Raw genomic sequence first — 20,512 nt, forward strand, 5'->3', positions numbered from 1 at the left:
TAAACCAAGTTTAACAAATTATTAAAAGTTACAAGTTATTCAGTCAATCCCATAATATAAAAACTCACTAATATGAATGAAGTAATAAAAAACTTACAGTTTTCACAGATGTTTGATAGGGCCTTTGTCACATCTTGCAAATATCTGTTTTATGAAAATATTTAATGTTATTTTTATTAACAGTGAGTTACGAGGTTCATACCTAGTAAGGAACGTAATAAAAGTGACCAAGAAACGTATTTTCAGTTTAGTGACTTAAAAACATGAATATGGAGGTAAGATGATATATAATTTAATTACTTAAAATTATCACCAAAGGGAAAAATATGAGACAGATACCAAATAAACTTAATAGTTATAATGTCTAAACAATGTGTTGGGACAAATTAACTCTTAACTTATCTTAAAGGTCAAAGGATTGTAAGCAAAAGAGAACCAAATTAGTTCAAATGATATAAGAAAGTTATTTATAAAAGGTATGTCATAGTTTACTGTATCACCAGTATCTCTCTCAGGGGTATGCCATAGTTCACTGTACCACCAATATGTCTCTCACTAACAGTATTATTTAAATATATTACATCTGTTCCAAAAGTATGCTTGAAACATTCCAATTAACAATCGTAACATTTTTACAGCATCACCCCACCTGTTATATAAATTTGAAGGTACAGATATCACTTCTTGATAAGAAACATTGGTTAGTTTGGCAATAAATTATTCTTGCTGGGGGTTCTAAATCCTAAAGGTTTATTTGAAGATGTTCAACTGACTAGGACTAGATTTTCTAATCAAAACTGTCTTCTCATCAAGCAGTGTATGTCACTTCTGTTAGAAAAAATGTACTTTTGATGGAATGATCCACTAACACACCAAAATTAATTGATTTGAAGGTAATTATAGCTTCCACTGCTGGAAACTTCTTCAATCACTGATTTTACATTTAGTGCTCTGTAGGTGACCTTTAATTTACATATGAACCAAACAGCAAAATGAGTTTAGCTAAGTGTTTTAGTTTCATGAAACAAGGTGACAGTATACAGAGTAAAAATAATTAAACATTACAATATCTGATCAACATTAGGGAAAACACCTACACTTAACAAAAACAGAAATAATGTTTTATGTTGTGCTTGTGAAAGTAAAACTCCTAACCTAAATCTCTACCCTCCTCTCAATTCTGTTATTTATCCACTACAGAAAGTCTAAGAAGTCACTGAACAAAACTTTTAAAAGGCTCTCAGAAAAATGGAATAGTCTAGTAGAAATACAAACAGTAACAATGCCATTAGACTGTGTCACTGTACCCATGACTCAAGCCATAATAAAATCACCACCAAAACTAACTGATTCAAATGTTGTTGTTTTATCATTGTAGATCTACTCAAAATATAATAAAGTACACACCCTCGATTGTATGGCCGGCATTCACCACGCTTTTTATCCCACCCACAGTAGGGGTCCCGTGTGCACCTCAAGCATGTTCTATATCGCCTTTTACACATTACTAAATCAAACTGTTGAATTGTTGACTTTGAAGCCACGTAGACTGACTTGTGCTGAAAAAGAAAACATTACAGTGACCTACACAGTAAACATACAATATCTAACACTAACAAGTTTTCACCAACATACACTGTAAGATACACCAAATATTCATGTTAATTTTCAACTACAGTTCATTTATGTAAATTCAGTGACATGAAGGTGCAACCATAAGTCACAGCCTCAAGGGCAGCACATTTAGTGTTTGTACACTTGATTTCAACTATCTGATAATATGTTAACACCACAAGTAAATAAATAAACATATCTGACTTTAACAGTACATTATCACCCCAATACACTTATGAATTAAAAAGTTTTAAGACTTTCTGAAAAGATATTTCTATAGTGAATACCATAATCACTATACAGACAAAGGACAGATTTCTAATAAATAAGTCAAGTTATTACTGTTCTCGGTTGAAGTAGATATAATTTTATGTCAGAAAACAGCAACAAGCTCAGAACTCATCTCAATCCAGAAGGAAAGTTATGACTGTGATGGAGAATTCTGTGACCCAAATTATTATTGTGACAAAGATTGACTGATACTAGTGGCATAATTACAAACATTTAAAGTTGATAAAGGTCACACCTTGACTATATTCATGAAAACAATATCACCACAATCCCATTTTATTATACACTTGTTTTCTCCATATGCAGCATACTGAATGATATGGGAGAGATTTGTCCAGAATGTGGTCTAGGATTTACAATACCATCCTTCATAGAAACTTGTGACAATATAAATTACAATGTTGGTCAACAGTGCATTATCGTCTTGACCATCAAGCTGAGTATAACTAATGAATGTAACAAAATTATAGGACCTGAAACATTATTATAAGTAATGTCACTACATGAGTATGAAGTAGATAAACACAAGAACTTACTTTGCTAGAGATTTCCATGTTTCGCACAGGTTCGGGAGTTGTGGCTTCGAACACGTCTACAAGGTTAGAGTGCGATTCTCCTGTTCCATCGTACCACTCCACTATCTTGAAAACCTGTCCTCTCACTGAAATCAAAACCAACAAAATATGCTGGATAATTAGAAGTTGTCTTTATTGAGAGCAATGAGTGTTTTCTTCCATTGAAAACAGACTGTTTTAGGCTTAAAGGTCAAACCATCCATTACTTATTCCCATGACACTGAACACAGGGACAGTTCTAGCCATAAGCAGGACTATTTTTTATTTTCCACCCACCCCATTAAAAATACTAATTATAATATTTGCACAAGACACATAAAAAAATTCTTGTAAAAAAGTAATTTCCATTCACCCATTAACAATACAGTATCTTTCTAAAATCATGTATACCACTGTACTTAGCAACCAGTTCTCACTCAAATGCCATGTTGCCTGACTGAGGACTGTCTTACTGTTACAACTTCTAAATATCCATCAGTTACTAAGTGATACATTTTTTTTGTTATTGCTTTCATTGACAGAATGTTTTCAAACGAGCATAATACTAAAAAAAGGCAAAGTTCTGATTAAAAAAAGAAATCCTCATGATTTGAAGGCACCTTGAACTACTTGTGGCCCTTGATTGGGTATGGCACCATTACTGTCTCACAATGAGACTGGAAGTTTTCCATTCCCTCTAAAGGAACCAGAAAATATATGTGGATGTACCACAATGACTATTCAGATTTTACAAATGTTTGAAAGATGCACTGCTGACAGTATTACTTTATGTTTGTGTAAGAGTAATAACATTCCAATCAATTATTGTACCAATAGATAAAATGATTATACACTTATAAATATCATAGCAATGCATGACACCACAATGTACAAAGTTTAAAATGTTTAGTAGTTATTAGCTATTAGAGAGCTTTATTATTACTTTTACTTTTATGTCATTATATATAGTAATACGACATACCACTGCCTGCATAATAAACAATGTAGGAAACTCCATCAACTTCCACTTTATCTACTACCAAATGGGTTAAGACTACATCCCGTTTGTAAAACACGGGTTTGCCATTTTCCTGCGTAATGGCAGAGTCCATAAGAGGATGTCCACGAATAAAGTTTAGCACAGAATCAGGTAAAGTCTTCGTGTTGTTAACACACTGGCCAGGACGAGGCTCTGGAACCTTCACGCTGATCACGGGCAGCCATGCTGAAGAGGATGTGACCTGTTCCTTGAACTTTCCATTAAACACTTCCTGGATGGACTCCAAACTGAAACTACAAATGGCCGATCCCATCAGTCCATTCCTGAAACCATTTTAATATGGACTATGTAGCAATTTTATTGTTTCAAAACACATTTAAGTTAGAGGATTGTACATGGATCATTTATACTGAAATGTTCACATGTAAACTGGTTACAGACACACTTACACATATGTATAAATAAACCAGTAATAAATAAATAACCAAAAGTAAATAATATTCTCAGAAATTAATATCATAACATCAGTTCTTTTTTATCACCACTTCTCCCATTAGAGATCAACATGTAATAAACAAACACGTCATAATCGACACCCTCATTTTCAACCGACAACTGAGATGGAAAAACAAACACGTCGTGATGATCAACACCCTCGTTTTCAACCAATGACTGAGATGATAATTTCCTTTCCGTTGCTTATACACAGAATTAAAACATTAAGGTTACAAATTATGTTACAATCAGGTTAAAATAACCTTGAACAAGACTATATAATGTTTATCATTCATGAATTTCAAGCAAATAATAAACAATACTTACGAAGACGTTGTAAACACTGTATAGAACATGCTGTGGTCACCATGGATCTTATAGACACTTTCTGTAGGAAAATAAAGCTGGACTTTATCCAAGTTGCAACCTTATAGTATGTCTTAAAAGATATGGCCATTTAACCCACTGATGCAACTGCACATGCAGAATTTTGCACACCATACTGTATACAACACACTCAGTGAAACAGCAGTCAAAGAGTTAAATTAGTATTGACTGTTGTTTAGCTGAGTGCATCATATACAGTATTGACTGCTGTTTTAGCTGAGTGTACCACATACGGTGTTGACTGCTGTTTACAACACACTCAGTGAAACAGCATCAGAGAGTTAATTTTGGGAACAAAAATGTTTATACAAAAATTTTAGTTCATTTATTAACAAAAACCTAATTATTTTAATAACATTTTATCATTAATTTTTTGTGACAACTTACTAACATTATATCAAACTTGAAACCTCTCACACCAAAGTCTATATTACATAGTATTTTAAAAACATTCATCAACATATTTTTTAGGCTTTCTAAAATTTCAGACGTGGTTATTTTAGCTTAATAACCTGAAAAAGTTATTTCATGTCACAATGATTTAAAACTCAACTTTAGAAACCAATAAGTACACAAAAATGTGTTGTTCTTTCCAATTAATACTCATTTCTAATGTTTCTTCATTTAACAGTTAATATATGATCACTTTGATAAATATTTATTATAAAATTTCATTTCTCAAACCTTAATAATCAACCTGGATCAATTGTGCTTTTACCTTCTATCTGCCACATAGGACTGGTGTAACAGCTGTGAGCTTAATATAAGTAGTGGTTCTAAATAGGATTGGTGTAACAGCTATGAGCTTAAATATAAGTAGTGGTTCTAAATAGGATTGGTGTAACAGCTATGAGCTTAAATACAAGTTGTGGTTCTAAACAGGATTGGTGTAACAGCTGTGAGCTTAATATAAGTAGTGCTTCTAAACAGGATTGGTGTAACAGCTGTGAGCTTAATATAAGTAGTGGTTCTAAATAGGATTGGTGTAACAGCTGTGAGCTTAATATAAGTAGTGCTTCTAAACAGGATTGGTGTAACAGCTGTGAGCTTAATGTAAGTAGCAGTTCTAAACAGGATTGGTGTAACAGCTATGAGCTTAATATAAGTAGTGGTTCTAAACAGAATTGGTGTAACAGCTATGAGCTTAATATAAGTAGCGGTTCTAAACAGGATTGGTGTAACAGCTATGAGCTTAATATAAGTAGCGGTTCTAAACAGGATTGGTGTAACAGCTGTGAGCTTAATATAAGTAGTGGTTCTAAACAGAATTGGTGTAACAGCTATGAGCTTAATATAAGTAGCGGTTCTAAACAGGATTGGTGTAACAGCTATGAGCTTAATATAAGTAGCGGTTCTAAACAGGATTGGTGTAACAGCTATGAGCTTAATATAAGTAGTGGTTCTAAACAGAATTGATGTAACAGCTATGAGCTTAAATACAAGTTGTGGTTCTAAATAGGATTGGTGTAACAGCTATGAGCTTAATATAAGTAGTGGTTCTAAACAGAATTGATGTAACAGCTGTGAGCTTAAATACAAGTTGTGGTTCTAAATAGGATTGGTGTAACAGCTATGAGCTTAATATAAGTAGTGGTTCTAAACAGAATTGATGTAACAGCTATGAGCTTAAATACAAGTTGTGGTTCTAAATAGGATTGGTGTAACAGCTATGAGCTTAAATACAAGTTGTGGTTCTAAACAGGATTGGTGTAACAGCTGTGAGCTTAATATAAGTAGTGGTTCTAAATAGGATTGGTGTAACAGCTGTGAACTTAATATAAGTAGTGGTTCTAAACAGGATTGGTGTAACAGCTATGAGCTTAATATAAGTATTGGTTCTAAACAGGATTGGTGTAACAGCTGTGAGCTTAATACAAGTAGTGGTTCTAAATGTTTTTACAGTGCACACTTTTTTGACATGAGCAGGATTCTTACAGACGTCTATCTAAGCAGATAGTGGTCTCTTCCCAATGAATTTGATACACTTTAAAATAAATCACATATTTGAAACTTGTATTTCCTTTTAAAAGGTCTTGATGGATATGATTTTGTGGTTTACTCAATGAAACCATCAATAAATATTTATTTAAATAAAGAAAAATGCAGATGAGAATGAAATAGAAGTCTGAAGTAAGAATAACAAACTATTTATAAAAGTAAAATTACTACTTGTCACTGGGTTGATTCTCATAAAACAATATTCAATAGTAACGAAAAACTGTTAGTGTCTCTTGGAAGTTCAGTTGACCTAATAATGCTGCTTATCAGAACTACACATTTCATAATGAAGAAACAACTTAATGAAGGAAAATTTGTCACAGTTAATAAAAGTCATGTTGATAAGGAATTAAAGTTTAATGAAAAATTAATTAGCAGCAAGGATAAAAACTGTACTTTCAAGCAGTTGCTAAGTGAAAATAGTACAAATAGGAAGATTATAAACACATAAACTACCTAAAACTAACTTTTTATTAAAACTATATTCTTCAGTATGTTATTACTTACAATTTTCACCAAGCATTTGAAATGTTAAGCCAAAATGAAACCAACCAAGTTTTATCTATGCTATAACAAATGAAAGATTTCTAGTTTTCATAATATTATTCCACTACGTAATCTACAAAAGAAAGCTTACGAATTTCATTAAAATAAAATGGAAACTCTCCAGGAAGTGAGCAGTTCAAACGTGCTTTTACAAAAGATGCCCAGTTCTTGTTGAGAATGTTCTTTCCTCCAACGTCTTGCTAAAAAATTACAAACCGTTTATTCGTGGTTGTTTATTAATAAAAAAACAAATAAAAACTCATCACACAATCTGTGAAAATTAGTATAGGTTATGTAATAGTAAACAAGTTTACTAGGAAATTTATTTGTATTTGTACAAAAACCTGGAACAAGTGAATATTTTACACTCATAATCTATGACAGCACTAAATAATCATGTACAATAGACAGCAAAAGTTGCTTTATCAAAAATAAAAAAAAAAATTCCACCACAGGTAAATCCTAATACATTTTGTCCAAAGTCTTGTATGACCCCTGAAGAAGCCACGATGAAGAAACATTGGAAAAACTTAATATCCATTCATCTACAACGAATACCCACTTTTATCGTTTTCCAAAATAACTACACTTTAGTTAACATTAATAATTATAAACTAATAAAAATATAGTAACTTATTCAGTATCATGAATTAGATAACATGATAAAGTTCAGTAAATTATAGGTTATTACAGACACCAGTAATTTAAATGAAGATTGTGTCATAATCATATAAGGTTGGAGATTGCTATTTGACAGAGAAGGTTTCTTCATCAATCATTCTAACCCTAAATAATGTTGCATGTTTATAATATATATGTAACGTTGCTGTTATCAATATGTTGTACATTTTCTTGTTATAACTTCTGTTGTTCACTTTCCATTTGTTTATTATTATTAAATGAATCAACAGTAGACTATATAATGTCATAAACTTGTACCATAATCATGGGTGATAGCAAGAAGAGACAAGATAGGGAATTTGTCTCCCTCTTACATTTGATATAAAGTTCCACATATTATAATGTGAACTCAACATTGTAATAAAAAAATAATTTTAGTAACATTTATTAAAAGTGTAAATTTGTGTTTAAGCACACATAACACACATTCTTTTAGTCTGTTCACTTATTACACTGTAAAACTGGTCCCTTACATAAATGACACCCCCCACAAAAAAAAAACAACAGAACTTTCACAAATTATATAACTAATATTCTTTGTAAAGACAGGAATGTGCCATCTGATGGACACCTCTGTTAGCAGTACCTTTAATCCTTATTAGATAAGATAAACTACATTTTCACAAATTAATTAATTAGGAAATGTCAAATTAGAAACAGAGAAATACAGAAGTCACAAGACATGTTTCCGAGAACAGAACTTTCCTTACCTTACAAACTCTAGCCACACGACTATAGATGCTCTTTCCACAGTTAATAAACTCTACGGCACTTTCTCGGAAGAAGAAGAAGACAAAATCCCCGATGTCATAAGATCCCACAAAATGTGGTTCTGCCAAGAATCAATAAGAACTCAGTATTACACAGAAAACATCTAATTCTATTTAATCTCACAGGTACCAACAATTATACTTGCTTCTGACAGTCACTACCTTCAGATGATAAATCTTAACATACACATCAATGAGTAAATGGTTAAATATATAAACATACCAAATCTAAAGCATCATAGAATCCTTAATGCCCTATAACTTAAATATTTTTAATTTCAATGTGCTCCTCACAACTTAGTGGGGGACAATTTGTTGAAAATAAATTACCCAATCTGGTCTTTCAAAAAATAAACTACCCAATCCGGTCTTTCTTAATTTGAACTGAAATTTATTGGACATTTTTATTGACTAAAAAGAAGGCATTTCACACACTGTTTTAGTGTTGGGGCTGTAAAATATGATAGTGAGGTGACATCAGCACATCATAAGGTTAACAGCCAGCACAAGAAGTGTGAAAGTCTTCAACTGAGATGCATCAGTACTTAGGAACTGTTTCAAACCTCTTTGGTAGATGTTGTGGAGTACAATATTACACCTGTAACTGATTTCAAAGTGTTCCTACTGCTGACTATTGTGATACTTTGATCTTCCCTACCAAATCAAGGATAAAATCATTCATATCTCAACTGAAAGATAAACATAAAAATTTGACAGCAGGAGCAAAAATGTTGGCAGTTGGTTAAATAATGATTCTGAGAATGTGGCTTTACTGCCATAAGTGAATTTACTCCCAGCAGGTAGACCTTAGTACTAGCTAGTATGAAGACTTGGGGATGCTGTATTTCACTTAATAATTTATCAATTATCAAATGAAAACTTGTTTAGAAAAGATACATTCAAATCCACCCTTTCTAGGAGTTTCTGGGTGAAACTGCCTTTTAATATTTAACAAATTGTAATGTAAAGACACCCTGAGAGACGTGTTAAAAATGGTTGTAATTTAATAATTTTGAGTACCACTGAGAAATGAGAAAGTAAAACATTTTAACTACACTGCTTTGTAACAACTGTTTGTAGATATGGTGCACTATTTATTTTCACATGCACACACACACACACACACACACACACTAATCACTGACTCTCACACTTTAAACAATATAAAAATATTACACTCACTGTCAAGCCACTTGGAGTCGTATTTAATTGTTCGACTAAATGGATACATTCTTCTGCCTGTTGAAGCATCAAATAGATCTGTTCTAAAAATGACAGCATCAGCTTTGGTGAACTCTGCCACAGTTCCACTGTACAACCCTGGAAGTTCCCCTGGATTTCCATGTTCTAGAGCAAAGTAATACATGTGAGAAAAATGTGCTGCACAGTCTGGATCAGTTCACAAGCATCAAACACAACACTTCTTACCGTGTCCAGGAACAAACACTACACACAATAAGGATGTGATGGCTGGAGAAAAACACAACAGACCTTTATATCTGAGACACTTTTCTATTTCAGCCAATGATTTATAAAACTGTGAGCATTGAAACAAATTTTTTTATTATTGTTTACATAAAAAAGTAATTTTTTTCTCTAACTATTGTTATTTTCTAACAATATTACACATTGCTCAACAAACAAATAATAATTTGATGTTATTACATTCATAAAATCATAAACTGGAATAACATGGCAGTTCTTATTTACAGAATTATGGACTGATAAGTTTGTTTGCTATAGTGGACAGTTTATGTATCCTTTAGGATGTAATACACTTTAAACACAATCTTGAGAGGTAAACCTCCACTACTCTATGTTCATCACTGAGATGAAAGCCAAAATTATAGTTTTATGAGCCTTCAAGTCTGCTGATGAACCACTGGGAGATACAACCCATACAAAACAAATCAATTAAATTATATCAAATGTTAGAATAGCTCCAAACCGATTGGTCTAACACACTGCCACAGCTGAATACATACAGTAATAACATTACAATCATTTTGTTACAGTTAGTTACATTTTGGTCTGATACGCTAACACAGCTGTCTATCTATAGTAATAACGTCACAATAATTTTGTTATAGTTACAAACAGATTTGTCTGACATACTACCACAGCTTACTGTAATAACATGTCAAACCAATCTCCATGTAACTATAGGGGGCACTGCAATTTCATTACAATCTCATACACATTTATACTCTCATGCCTAAGACATGTGCTCGACAACAGTCAGTTGCAAACTCTCTTTGTTAACCTGAAGATAACCTAAAAAGGTCAAACTGTACTTTATTTTAATTAAAGTTTTAATACCCATACCAGATACCTTTAGAATATATGTTCTTACTTCAGATACAAAGGAAACAACAATTCACTGACAATTAATTAGTTTTCATCAATTTAGAATTTCTCATTATTTTTATCACAGTAAACTTCAGGGTTACATACACTTTTATATCTCTAACTCACAAAATGATTCAGAGCAGTGTTGTTTACTATAACTGCAAAGCAACAAGTATGATCTGTTTTTAAGGTGTTATTCATTACAAAATATACCATAATTAGTGAAATGTTATGAAAAATATTTTGAAAACAGCAGTATAACTAAAGTATTAGATGATGTAACCAGAATGAGTAAAAGCGTACCCTTTAGTTTCTCAAATGGCAAACTGTGTCATTGTCCAGGATAACTGTTAGAACTGAAAAGAAAATGGTCAAACTATTTGATATCTAAAGCCACTCTATTATTCAAATTACAGAATAAAAAATGACACACACCAACCCATACAGCAGTTGAATTGTCATCTGGATCAAATGGACACTTGGCAATCCCATTTCCAATACCCGGATAACTTTCATGCTGTCCTAAATGTGTCAGATTAGCCTAAACAAAAAATAGTAGAAAAACATGCTTAGCTTTGTAAAGCTGTGAAGATAATAGAGAGCCACTGAGAAAATAATGACACATCTTGGACGTACATTACGTGCGGTTAGCATACAATAATAAATTATGCTTATAGATACAATACCGATTTACTTTTAATCTCACAAAAAGCTGTAACACACTTCATTTTCAAATGATTCAACAAAAACCAATCTTGAAGAATGTTGACTAATTTTCATTGTTACTGCTCATAACTCGGTATCACAATACGTCATGTTCTATAAAATACATAGCTCGACTAGAAAATCAATGTTTATGAAAAGGTACAAAAAAGTGATTGAACATCAACAATCGTAAATGTATACGTAAGTTTGGATTTATGTTGATACTATATTCAAAAACCTTATTATTGCACAATATTTTGTTAAAATAGATAAGACCATTTTCATCTTAAAAGAGATAGTTTAATGCCTTACCACAATTTCATTCTTTGTAGAAAGACTTAAAAAAAAGCAGAATTATTTTCTGTAAATTATACTTCAACTGTATATGTTATTAAAAATTATATCTTATTCTTGCTGCTGAAATAATTAATTTAAAAAACCAAAGTCCAATTCTATGTATACTTTCTCAACTTAAAAATCAGAAAAGGCCTAGTTTTACCTAGTTTCCCAGCAGTAATATTACACAGGAAACAACATTTTTGTACCTTATTGACACTTCCCTCGTCAAAAATTTCAATCTGTTAATGATAAGGATCATCATGAGGACCCAATACTAATATACTAAAAAATGTATTTAATCTTTAAACATGGCTAACAACAAGTATTTATTTAATTATAACCAGAACTTTGTGGTGACCATGATAACATTAGGATATCTTGTGATAATCTATTGTAATACAAGTCTGTTTGTGTATGACTGCCATAGCTCCAAGAGGAAAGAACCTAGAAACCTAACATTTTGCACACACACACTAAGTAGACCCTGAGGGTGTGCACTTGGGTATTATTACTTATTTATAAACATTCATGCATGTGCATCCCTTAATAAGGCAAGCTAGCAAGAAAACAACATGGAAGAGAAGTGGTTCCTTATAAAACAACTTTTAATACACAGAAAAGTCAGTGTGTTCTAGTAACAAAGTGTTAAAGGATTGGTTTTATGTCATTTTCTTTGTTTCTTACCTATATGTAAAAACTGTGTATAGGAAAACAAACAAATAATACATTTAACTTACATGAATTATCCAGTCCATGGGTTTGTATGCATTTGTTCCACAGATATAAAGCTGATTTCCCTCACCAACTGGTTGAATAACTCTGATGTGATTTCTGCAGTCATAGTTCTGACCCAAAACAGTTTTGTTTTAAAAACACAATATAGTCTTTAACATTTGAACAAGTTTGCAATAGTGCTCAATGTATATTTACACCCATGTTTCCACTAATATCTAAACATTTTTATGTTAACTTTCATTCTTAACTGCTTGTGAAGTTAGCATCAAGATGTTATATAATGCAAAAGTTCTAACTCAATCTGAAACACTAATATTTAAGTACACACTAATTTAGCTCTCCCAGCACATAGTAGTGAATGACAAACAACTTACTTCAGACTTCCCTTTTGATATACAGTTGGAAACGCTTGTTGATGTTAGGGTCAACGAGTCGGCCTAGAACAAATTAATTGCATGATGGCAATGTTGAAAATCAAAACAAATTATATTTACTTGGCTAGACAAGCTAAGAAAATACTAGAAATTAAACATGAATACCAATGTATCAGCAGATTTTTCACCTGTCCCCGAGTTATATTGGTTATGTGAAACTCCATCCCTCATTGGTAACTGTGGACAAGAACAGTCACTGTCACATAGGCTCTCCTTATTCTTGACTACTGATGAGAAATGGAACTCCCTATAGCTGGTATTACTCAGCGACAAGTGGTAAATTGATTGATACATTGGAATTCACGTTTATTTTTCAGTATTTTAACAGACTGTCTGGCTGAATAAATCACAACAAGCATCAATAGAGCATGTTCTTCAAATTCCTTCATGAAAATAGATTACGGTGTAAAAGATACCTGAAAACACCATACATGCTGGGGCGTAGATCCTAGGGAGACGGGGGATACATCCCCCCTTCATTTTAGGAGGGGGTATGGTGCATACAATCATCCCCCCCTACAGTTTGGTCTGTTGAGTTGTTTTATTACATCACAGGCCTAAAAATTGTGTGTTTGTTCTTGTGATTCTCGTGTTATTATCAACCGAATTACATAATTAAGCCTAGATGTAGGCTTTTTCAGTCACCGAAATGTACATCTTTAATATAGGCGTGCTTCTAAGCTTTTCGATCTAAGCGATAGTTCGTAAGTATCAGTCAGTAGGCTTAAGTATACATGCAAGTATCGTAGCAACAATATTACTCTGTGACTGCATGTTTACAGCTTTTAGGTTCACGTAATCAGAGATTACCAATTTGCAAATTGAACAGTCCACATAAGTGGTTGCAAAATTCCCCCCCCATCGGGTGTAAAAAATCTACGCCCCTGCACACGTGTAACTACTTCAAAATTTATTCATGAAACAAAACACCAGCAATTTTAAAAAAAAATAATACAAACATCAGATCATTGTGAGAAATATAATGTATGATCTCCACTTGGTGGTAAAAATTAAAAATTACCTTTGTGATTTTATGAGTCTATATGTGTGCATTTCAATCATTTTGGTCTTTAAATTACTAGAAAATTAACATTATTTTCAAATAATTGGAAAACCCTGTACTAAAGATATGACTATCTGTAAACTTGTTTTTAATTTTTACAAAAAAAAAATTCAAAAATGGAGTTTCAACGTTTTATGGCTATCTTAATCTTTCTGATGACGTAAGTATGATTAAACTGTAATTCACAGCTACAATATCACTCTTAATAAAAACTTACATCTAATGGTAGTTTTCTTTATTAATCCTGAACGTGCTTGTAAAAAGACATATATTCCTGACTTACCTACAGAAATGTTTGTAGCTATTTATATATGAATATCCAGCACAAGTGTTACTAATGTATTCTTTGGAATTATTCAGCCAACAAGTTGTTTAAAATATAATAAATGTGAAGCCTAATCCATTACTGACTTTACTAGTTTGGGGGATTCCACCCTTCGTACATAGCACTCAACAGCGGTAAACATAACTCTATGATAAGTACTACATCAAATGATGGTTGGGTTTCATATTTATTTACTTGAATATTAATGTATGTTACTGAAAGTACAAGACTTAACAACTACACGTATAAATATCAAACTGTTAAACAACAAACAACTGTACAATCTATGGATTACAGCTTCAATTGCATTTCAAGCAATAAGTAATATTAATGTATAACAACTCTTAATTTACTTGGTTGTCTACCTTTGTAAGCTACAAACACGTAAGCATAGCTTTACAAACAAAAGCACTAAAAAAGGTATAAATCCACCTGACAGAGAGGATCTCACTATATATATCTTGACCATAGCCATGACATACCAGCAGAATAACATAAATATAAATTAAAGCTTTTTACTCTTGTCTCATTTTTCTGAAAACAAATCAATTTCAAACCATTTGTAAATAATTCAGAAAACTTTCTTTACGACATAATTTTAGTTTTTCGTCAATGCGATGTTGGTTTTCCCAGAAGCCATGCACGTGCTTTATTGGATCACAGCACGTGTGACCTTCCACACGTTCTTTGTTTCAGTGTTGAGAGTTATACGTAACTTACAGACGTAATGCCACTTTGTTAATTACACTAGTCATGACGTAAAATATTTAAAAATGGTGTGGGCCAAAAATACACTAAAGTTTAACGTCTCCAAATTAAAGATACCTCGGTGAGCAGAAGAAAATAATTCCGTAGTAGTTGAAATGAGATAATGTAACAATTGTGATCAAACAAAATGAAAATGTGTTTATTTTTACACAAGTTGTTTTCAGTCAATCAAATACTATTTATACACACCTCAAACTTCGCAGCTATCATGACTGTACGGAAGGATGTCACGTCACATCGTGGCAGTAACATAAAATGTTACACTAACCTGTTCATACGATATCATGACAGCCAGAAAAAAATGCTCACACCTAATGACAGTCATTGAAATGACGACACACCAACTAGTTCCCATCACACCAGCTTACAGCATAAAATTCCAAAGAAAACAGAAGAGACGTTGTAGGACAAATCTTGTAAAAACCATCTTTGTGTCTCTACATACAGTGGCATGCCTAGTCTTGGACACAAGTTTTCTGTTATATATGTACGTGTCTATACTAATACTTAAGTGTTTTTTGTTTTTTTTTATCTCATGCAAATTTAACTTCAGACACTTATGTAATACCTTTTCATTTCATACTTTTGCATCGTTGAAAACATACGTTCTAGTGCAATTCTTAAGCCTCGACAACATATTCACGATACTTGACAAAAAAAAAAAAAAAACTCGTACTTTATGAGTTTTAAGTATTTCATCTTCGTGACTGGAGTGTTCATCTGTTCTAGAATTTGAATAAAGAAAATCTCGCCTGTGGTACCTCAGACTTTGTCCGCTTACACTAATTAGTTTCTGCGGGCTCTAAACATGAAAGTACACGTGGTATTGCTATAGAATAGTCGGTTTGAAAAAGAGAGGAAAGCACTCGCTTAATAAGAAAACGTTCATTTAAAAAGAACGCGACATGTGGAACGTCATCTCACGTGAATAATAACGACAGCTGTAATTCAATTGGCGAATCAACCATCTACAAACCTTCTGCACGAGTGAAAACGGTATATTAACATTCACTTATTTTGAGCACGCCTGAAATAGGAATTGAAACTATCACTTGAAACTAGGCCTGAATCATTACAAATCACCGAATCGTAAACATATCAGTTAAGAGAGGAGAAAAACCTAAGCCTACTTGTTCAGTTTTACAAATACTCATAACCATCATCAAAACATCTTACCTTAAACCTTTATACTTCAAACTAAACTTCACGCGCGAGTTTGATTGATGAATGAAAAGAAAAGTAAAAATATTAAATGACTATCACTGTTAGGTCAAACTTCAAGACATCCAGATGAATTGTGAATAAGTTATTTCTTTTGTATTTATTTATTGGTTTAATAAACGCCAAGAACTATTTGAGTAAATCAGACCAATCGTTAGCTAACGAAGAAACTAAATTTCGCTAAAAATAGTTTCATTAACAACTACACTATTAAAATAAAACGGGTATACAAACATAGCTGGGTATTATAGTACATAATATATAGCACAGCTTTATTTACTTATTTATTTCAAATATTCACGAAACTAGATTTAACACGCATAACGCACTCACGGTCATAATGTGCGGAGCGTGATTTTGCAGCAACCGGGATCGAGCCATGGATACTTGGCTTTATAGTCCGGTACACTAACAACTTAGTCATTTAATCCTAACAAAACAAAGTAGTAATTTATTTAATGCTTCAGAATCTAACGGATCATGAAGATCTAAGTTCTAACCCTACATGCATATTAGAATATGTATATAATTACAACATTATTACCATACCTAAACGGCTTGTAGGCCATGAGTCAATTTTTCACAGTGTCTATTGTATCTGACAGTTGGTATAATAACACACAGTTTTGCTAAATTTATTTAAAAGTCACTGGTTTTAGTCATCAAACTAGGAAACTATTTTTCCATTTCAATGTTCCCGCAAAATGAATCTTTACGTTCAAAGGTTAAATAGTTACTTCTCTACGAATACAAATCTAAGAAAGCGAAGTTGAAACTTAATAAATAACTTTCTTGCTTTAAAAAAAAACACCAAAAAGACGACAAAGATGCCATATTTACAAAACATGTTTGTTAAACCTATTTAGGCTTAATTCTTGCATCTTCAATTATATTATTCAATTAACATTGTCCAAAACGAGGCTAAATTAAAAAGTATCTGGTACATCAAAAGAAAAACAAAAGAAATTGTAGCTTACTGAAATATAATTAGAATTAGACTACAACATTTTTATCAGTGTTGTCAGGCCTAACGTCTCTCGTCTGGGTTGTAAATACACTGAAGCACATGGCAGCAGGACAAGGTTAGTATTTCACGAGTACAGTATGATGGCATAATAAACGGATAACTCAGGGACAACGTGACTCAGTTACAACTGATGACATAACAAACGGATAACTTAGGGACGACGTGACTCAGTTACAACTGATGACATAATAAACGGATAACTCAGGGACAAAGTGACTCAGTTGCAACTGATGACATAACAAACGGATAACTTAGGGACGACGTGACTCAGTTACAACTGATGACATAATAAACGGCTAACTCAGAGACAACGTGACTCAGTTACAACTGATGACATAACAAACGGATAACTTAGGGACGACGTGACTCAGTTACAACTGATGCCATAATAAACGGATAACTTAGGGACGACGTGACTCAGTTACAACTGATGACATAACAAATGGATAACTTAGGGACGACGTGACTCAGTTACAACTGATGACATAACAAACGGATAACTTAGGGACGACGTGACTCAGTTACAACTGATGCCATAATAAACACATAATTTAGGGACGGCATAACTCAGTTAAAACTGATGACATAATAAACAGATAACTTAGGGACGGCATAACTCAGTTAAAACTGGTGAAATAATAAACAGATAACTTAGGGACGACGTGACTCAGTTACAACTGATGCCATAATAAACGGATAACTTAGGGACGACGTGACTCAGTTACAACTGATGACATAATAAACGGATAACTTAGAGACGGCGTAACTCAGTTAAAACTGATGACATAATAAACGGATAACTTAGGGACGGCATAACTCAGTTAAAACTGATGACATAATAAACGGATAACTTAGGGACGGCATAACTCAGTTAAAACTGGTGAAATAATAAACAGATAACTTAGGGACGACGTGACTCAGTTACAACTGATGACATAATAAACAGATAACTTAGGGACGGCATAAGTCAGTTAAAACTGATGACATAATAAACGGATAACTTAGGGACGGCATAACTCAGTTAAAACAGATGACATAATAAACAGATAACTTAGGGACGGCATAACTCAGTTAAAACTGATGACATAATAAACGGATAACTTAGGGACGGCTAACTCAGTTAAAACTGGTGAAATAATAAACAGATAACTTAGGGACGACGTGACTCAGTTACAACTGATGCCATAATAAACGGATAACTTAGGGACGACGTGACTCAGTTACAACTGATGACATAATAAACGGATAACTTAGGGACGACGTGACTCAGTTACAACTGATGACATAATAAACGGATAACTTAGGGACGGCGTAACTCAGTTAAAACTGATGACATAATAAACAGATAACTTAGGGACGGCATAACTCAGTTAAAACAGATGACATAATAAACGGATAGCTTAGGGACGGCATAAGTCAGTTAAAACTGATGACATAATAAACGGATAACTTAGGGACGACGTGACTCAGTTACAACTGATGCCATAATAAACAGATAACTTAGGGACGGCATAACTCAGTTAAAACAGATGACATAATAAACGGATAACTTAGGGTCAGCATAACTCAGTTAAAACAGATGACATAATAAACGGATAACTTAGGGACGACGTGACTCAGTTATAACTGAGGACACAAGAAATAGATAACTTAGGGACGACGTGACTCAGTTATAACTGAGGGCACAATAAATAGATAACTTAGAGACGACGTATTATTTTTGTTTTTGAATTTCGCGCAAAGTTACTCAAAGACTAGCTGCGCTAGGTGTCCCTAAATTAGCAGTGTAAAACTAGAGGATAGGCAGCTAGTCATCACCACTTACCGCCAACTCTTGGGCTACTCTTTTACCAACGAATAGTGGGATTGACCATCACATTATAACGCCCCCACGGCTGAAAGGGCGAGCATGTTTGGTGCGATGGTGATTCGAACCCGCGACCCTCAGATTACGAGTCGAACGCCTTAACCCATCTGGCCATGCCGGGCCCCATGAAAACTGCAGCATTCTTTATGGTTGTTGTAGTCAGTGTAGTCGACTTCAAAGGTTGAAACTTATTAATAACAACTATATGTGATGACTATAATTATTAGAAACCTCTCAAATGGCAGGACAAAAATAACAAACATTACCATAACACTCGTTTCTTACGTTATTGTGTGGTTTGAGAATTTGTATGAAAGCTACACAAGTGTTATACCTTCGCAAAGCCAAATTTGGAAATGATGGACTACAGAGTAGGCTGCTAGTAAACAACGCTCACCGCCGAATCTTTGGCCACTCTTTTTTGAACAAATAGTGGAATGTTGCCTTCACATACCAGCAGACCCACGACCCTAAGGTGCGACGCGCATTTTGGAACAACGGGATGCGAACCACGACCCCTTGGATTTCTTTTAAACAAAACCACACGTCCTAAGATAAGGAAGGATGTACACTTAATGGTACGTTTACCATAAAAGTTTTATCCAACTTACCTCACATCTTGTTCCATTGATGTTGTACAGACTAAGTCGAAATATTCGATCCCTTGAAAACAGGTAAAGAAAACACAAACATAAGACAGAAATAAATCTTAAAAACTATTTTTTCTAATGATTAATCTTTGTTCTAGTAGTTTGTTCGATCACATTAGTAACATATAATAAAGCAATTTACAAATTATTAGAATACGGTATTTGAACTCCATGATAAAATACTAAAAATAAGCTTGAAGCTCAAACTGAGATTAGATTCATCACTTGTCACCGATATATACCGTTTCCTGGGAAACCATTCCCTCATTAGTGTCTCTGGGCAAAGGTAAGCCGACGGAATTCTGGACTTGTTTTGTAGTGATAGTTTATATCGTACGTATGGCATCTTGACTTGTTTTTTACTGATCATAGTTAACTTACTTTTGTACGGGATTTGACAAATATGTAGCAATCATGGTGGTAATGTACTTCTGTGAATTATCGAGCAAACTACCCTGTTTCACGTGATAACATGGACGATGCATTGTGGGTTGAAACAGTAAACGTAGCAAGGGACAGTACATAAGTATTGGTGTTAACCACGATCAACCAACAGATGAATATAGATTATGTATGTTAGTCAACAACATACGCCGCCAACTGTTGAGCTACTGTAATCGAACGGTGGGATTTGACTGTCACTTTTATAACGCACCTATCGTGCGAAGAGCGAATTTTTATAAATGGGGCACA

The 20,512-nt window shown here is 33.4% G+C and overlaps 1 protein-coding gene across 2 annotated transcripts in view; it reads right to left on the bottom strand.

Moving 5' to 3' along the window:
• Positions 1-20,512, bottom strand: part of LOC143237840 (semaphorin-2A-like) — a 44,719-nt gene that overhangs the window by 3,391 nt on the left and 20,816 nt on the right. Inside the window, exons 3-14 of one of the 2 annotated variants that reach the window (XM_076477509.1) lie at positions 19,781-19,832; positions 12,839-12,901; positions 12,467-12,574; positions 11,121-11,226; positions 9,519-9,683; positions 8,277-8,398; positions 6,977-7,085; positions 4,282-4,342; positions 3,442-3,752; positions 2,442-2,566; positions 1,408-1,559; positions 98-144 (exon numbers count right to left, since the gene is read on the bottom strand). In XM_076477509.1, coding sequence (XP_076333624.1) covers positions 98-144; positions 1,408-1,559; positions 2,442-2,566; positions 3,442-3,752; positions 4,282-4,342; positions 6,977-7,085; positions 8,277-8,398; positions 9,519-9,683; positions 11,121-11,226; positions 12,467-12,574; positions 12,839-12,901; positions 19,781-19,832 — 1,421 coding nt within the window. Of the gene's footprint in view, positions 1-97; positions 145-1,407; positions 1,560-2,441; positions 2,567-3,441; positions 3,783-4,281; positions 4,343-6,976; positions 7,086-8,276; positions 8,399-9,518; positions 9,684-11,120; positions 11,227-12,466; positions 12,575-12,838; positions 12,902-19,780; positions 19,833-20,512 lie in introns of both variants that reach the window. The other variant, XM_076477499.1, reaches the window with a different exon arrangement.

The sequence above is a fragment of the Tachypleus tridentatus genome, chromosome 2, assembly GCF_004210375.1.
Source record: "Tachypleus tridentatus isolate NWPU-2018 chromosome 2, ASM421037v1, whole genome shotgun sequence".
Classification (NCBI taxonomy): domain Eukaryota; kingdom Metazoa; phylum Arthropoda; class Merostomata; order Xiphosura; family Limulidae; genus Tachypleus; species Tachypleus tridentatus.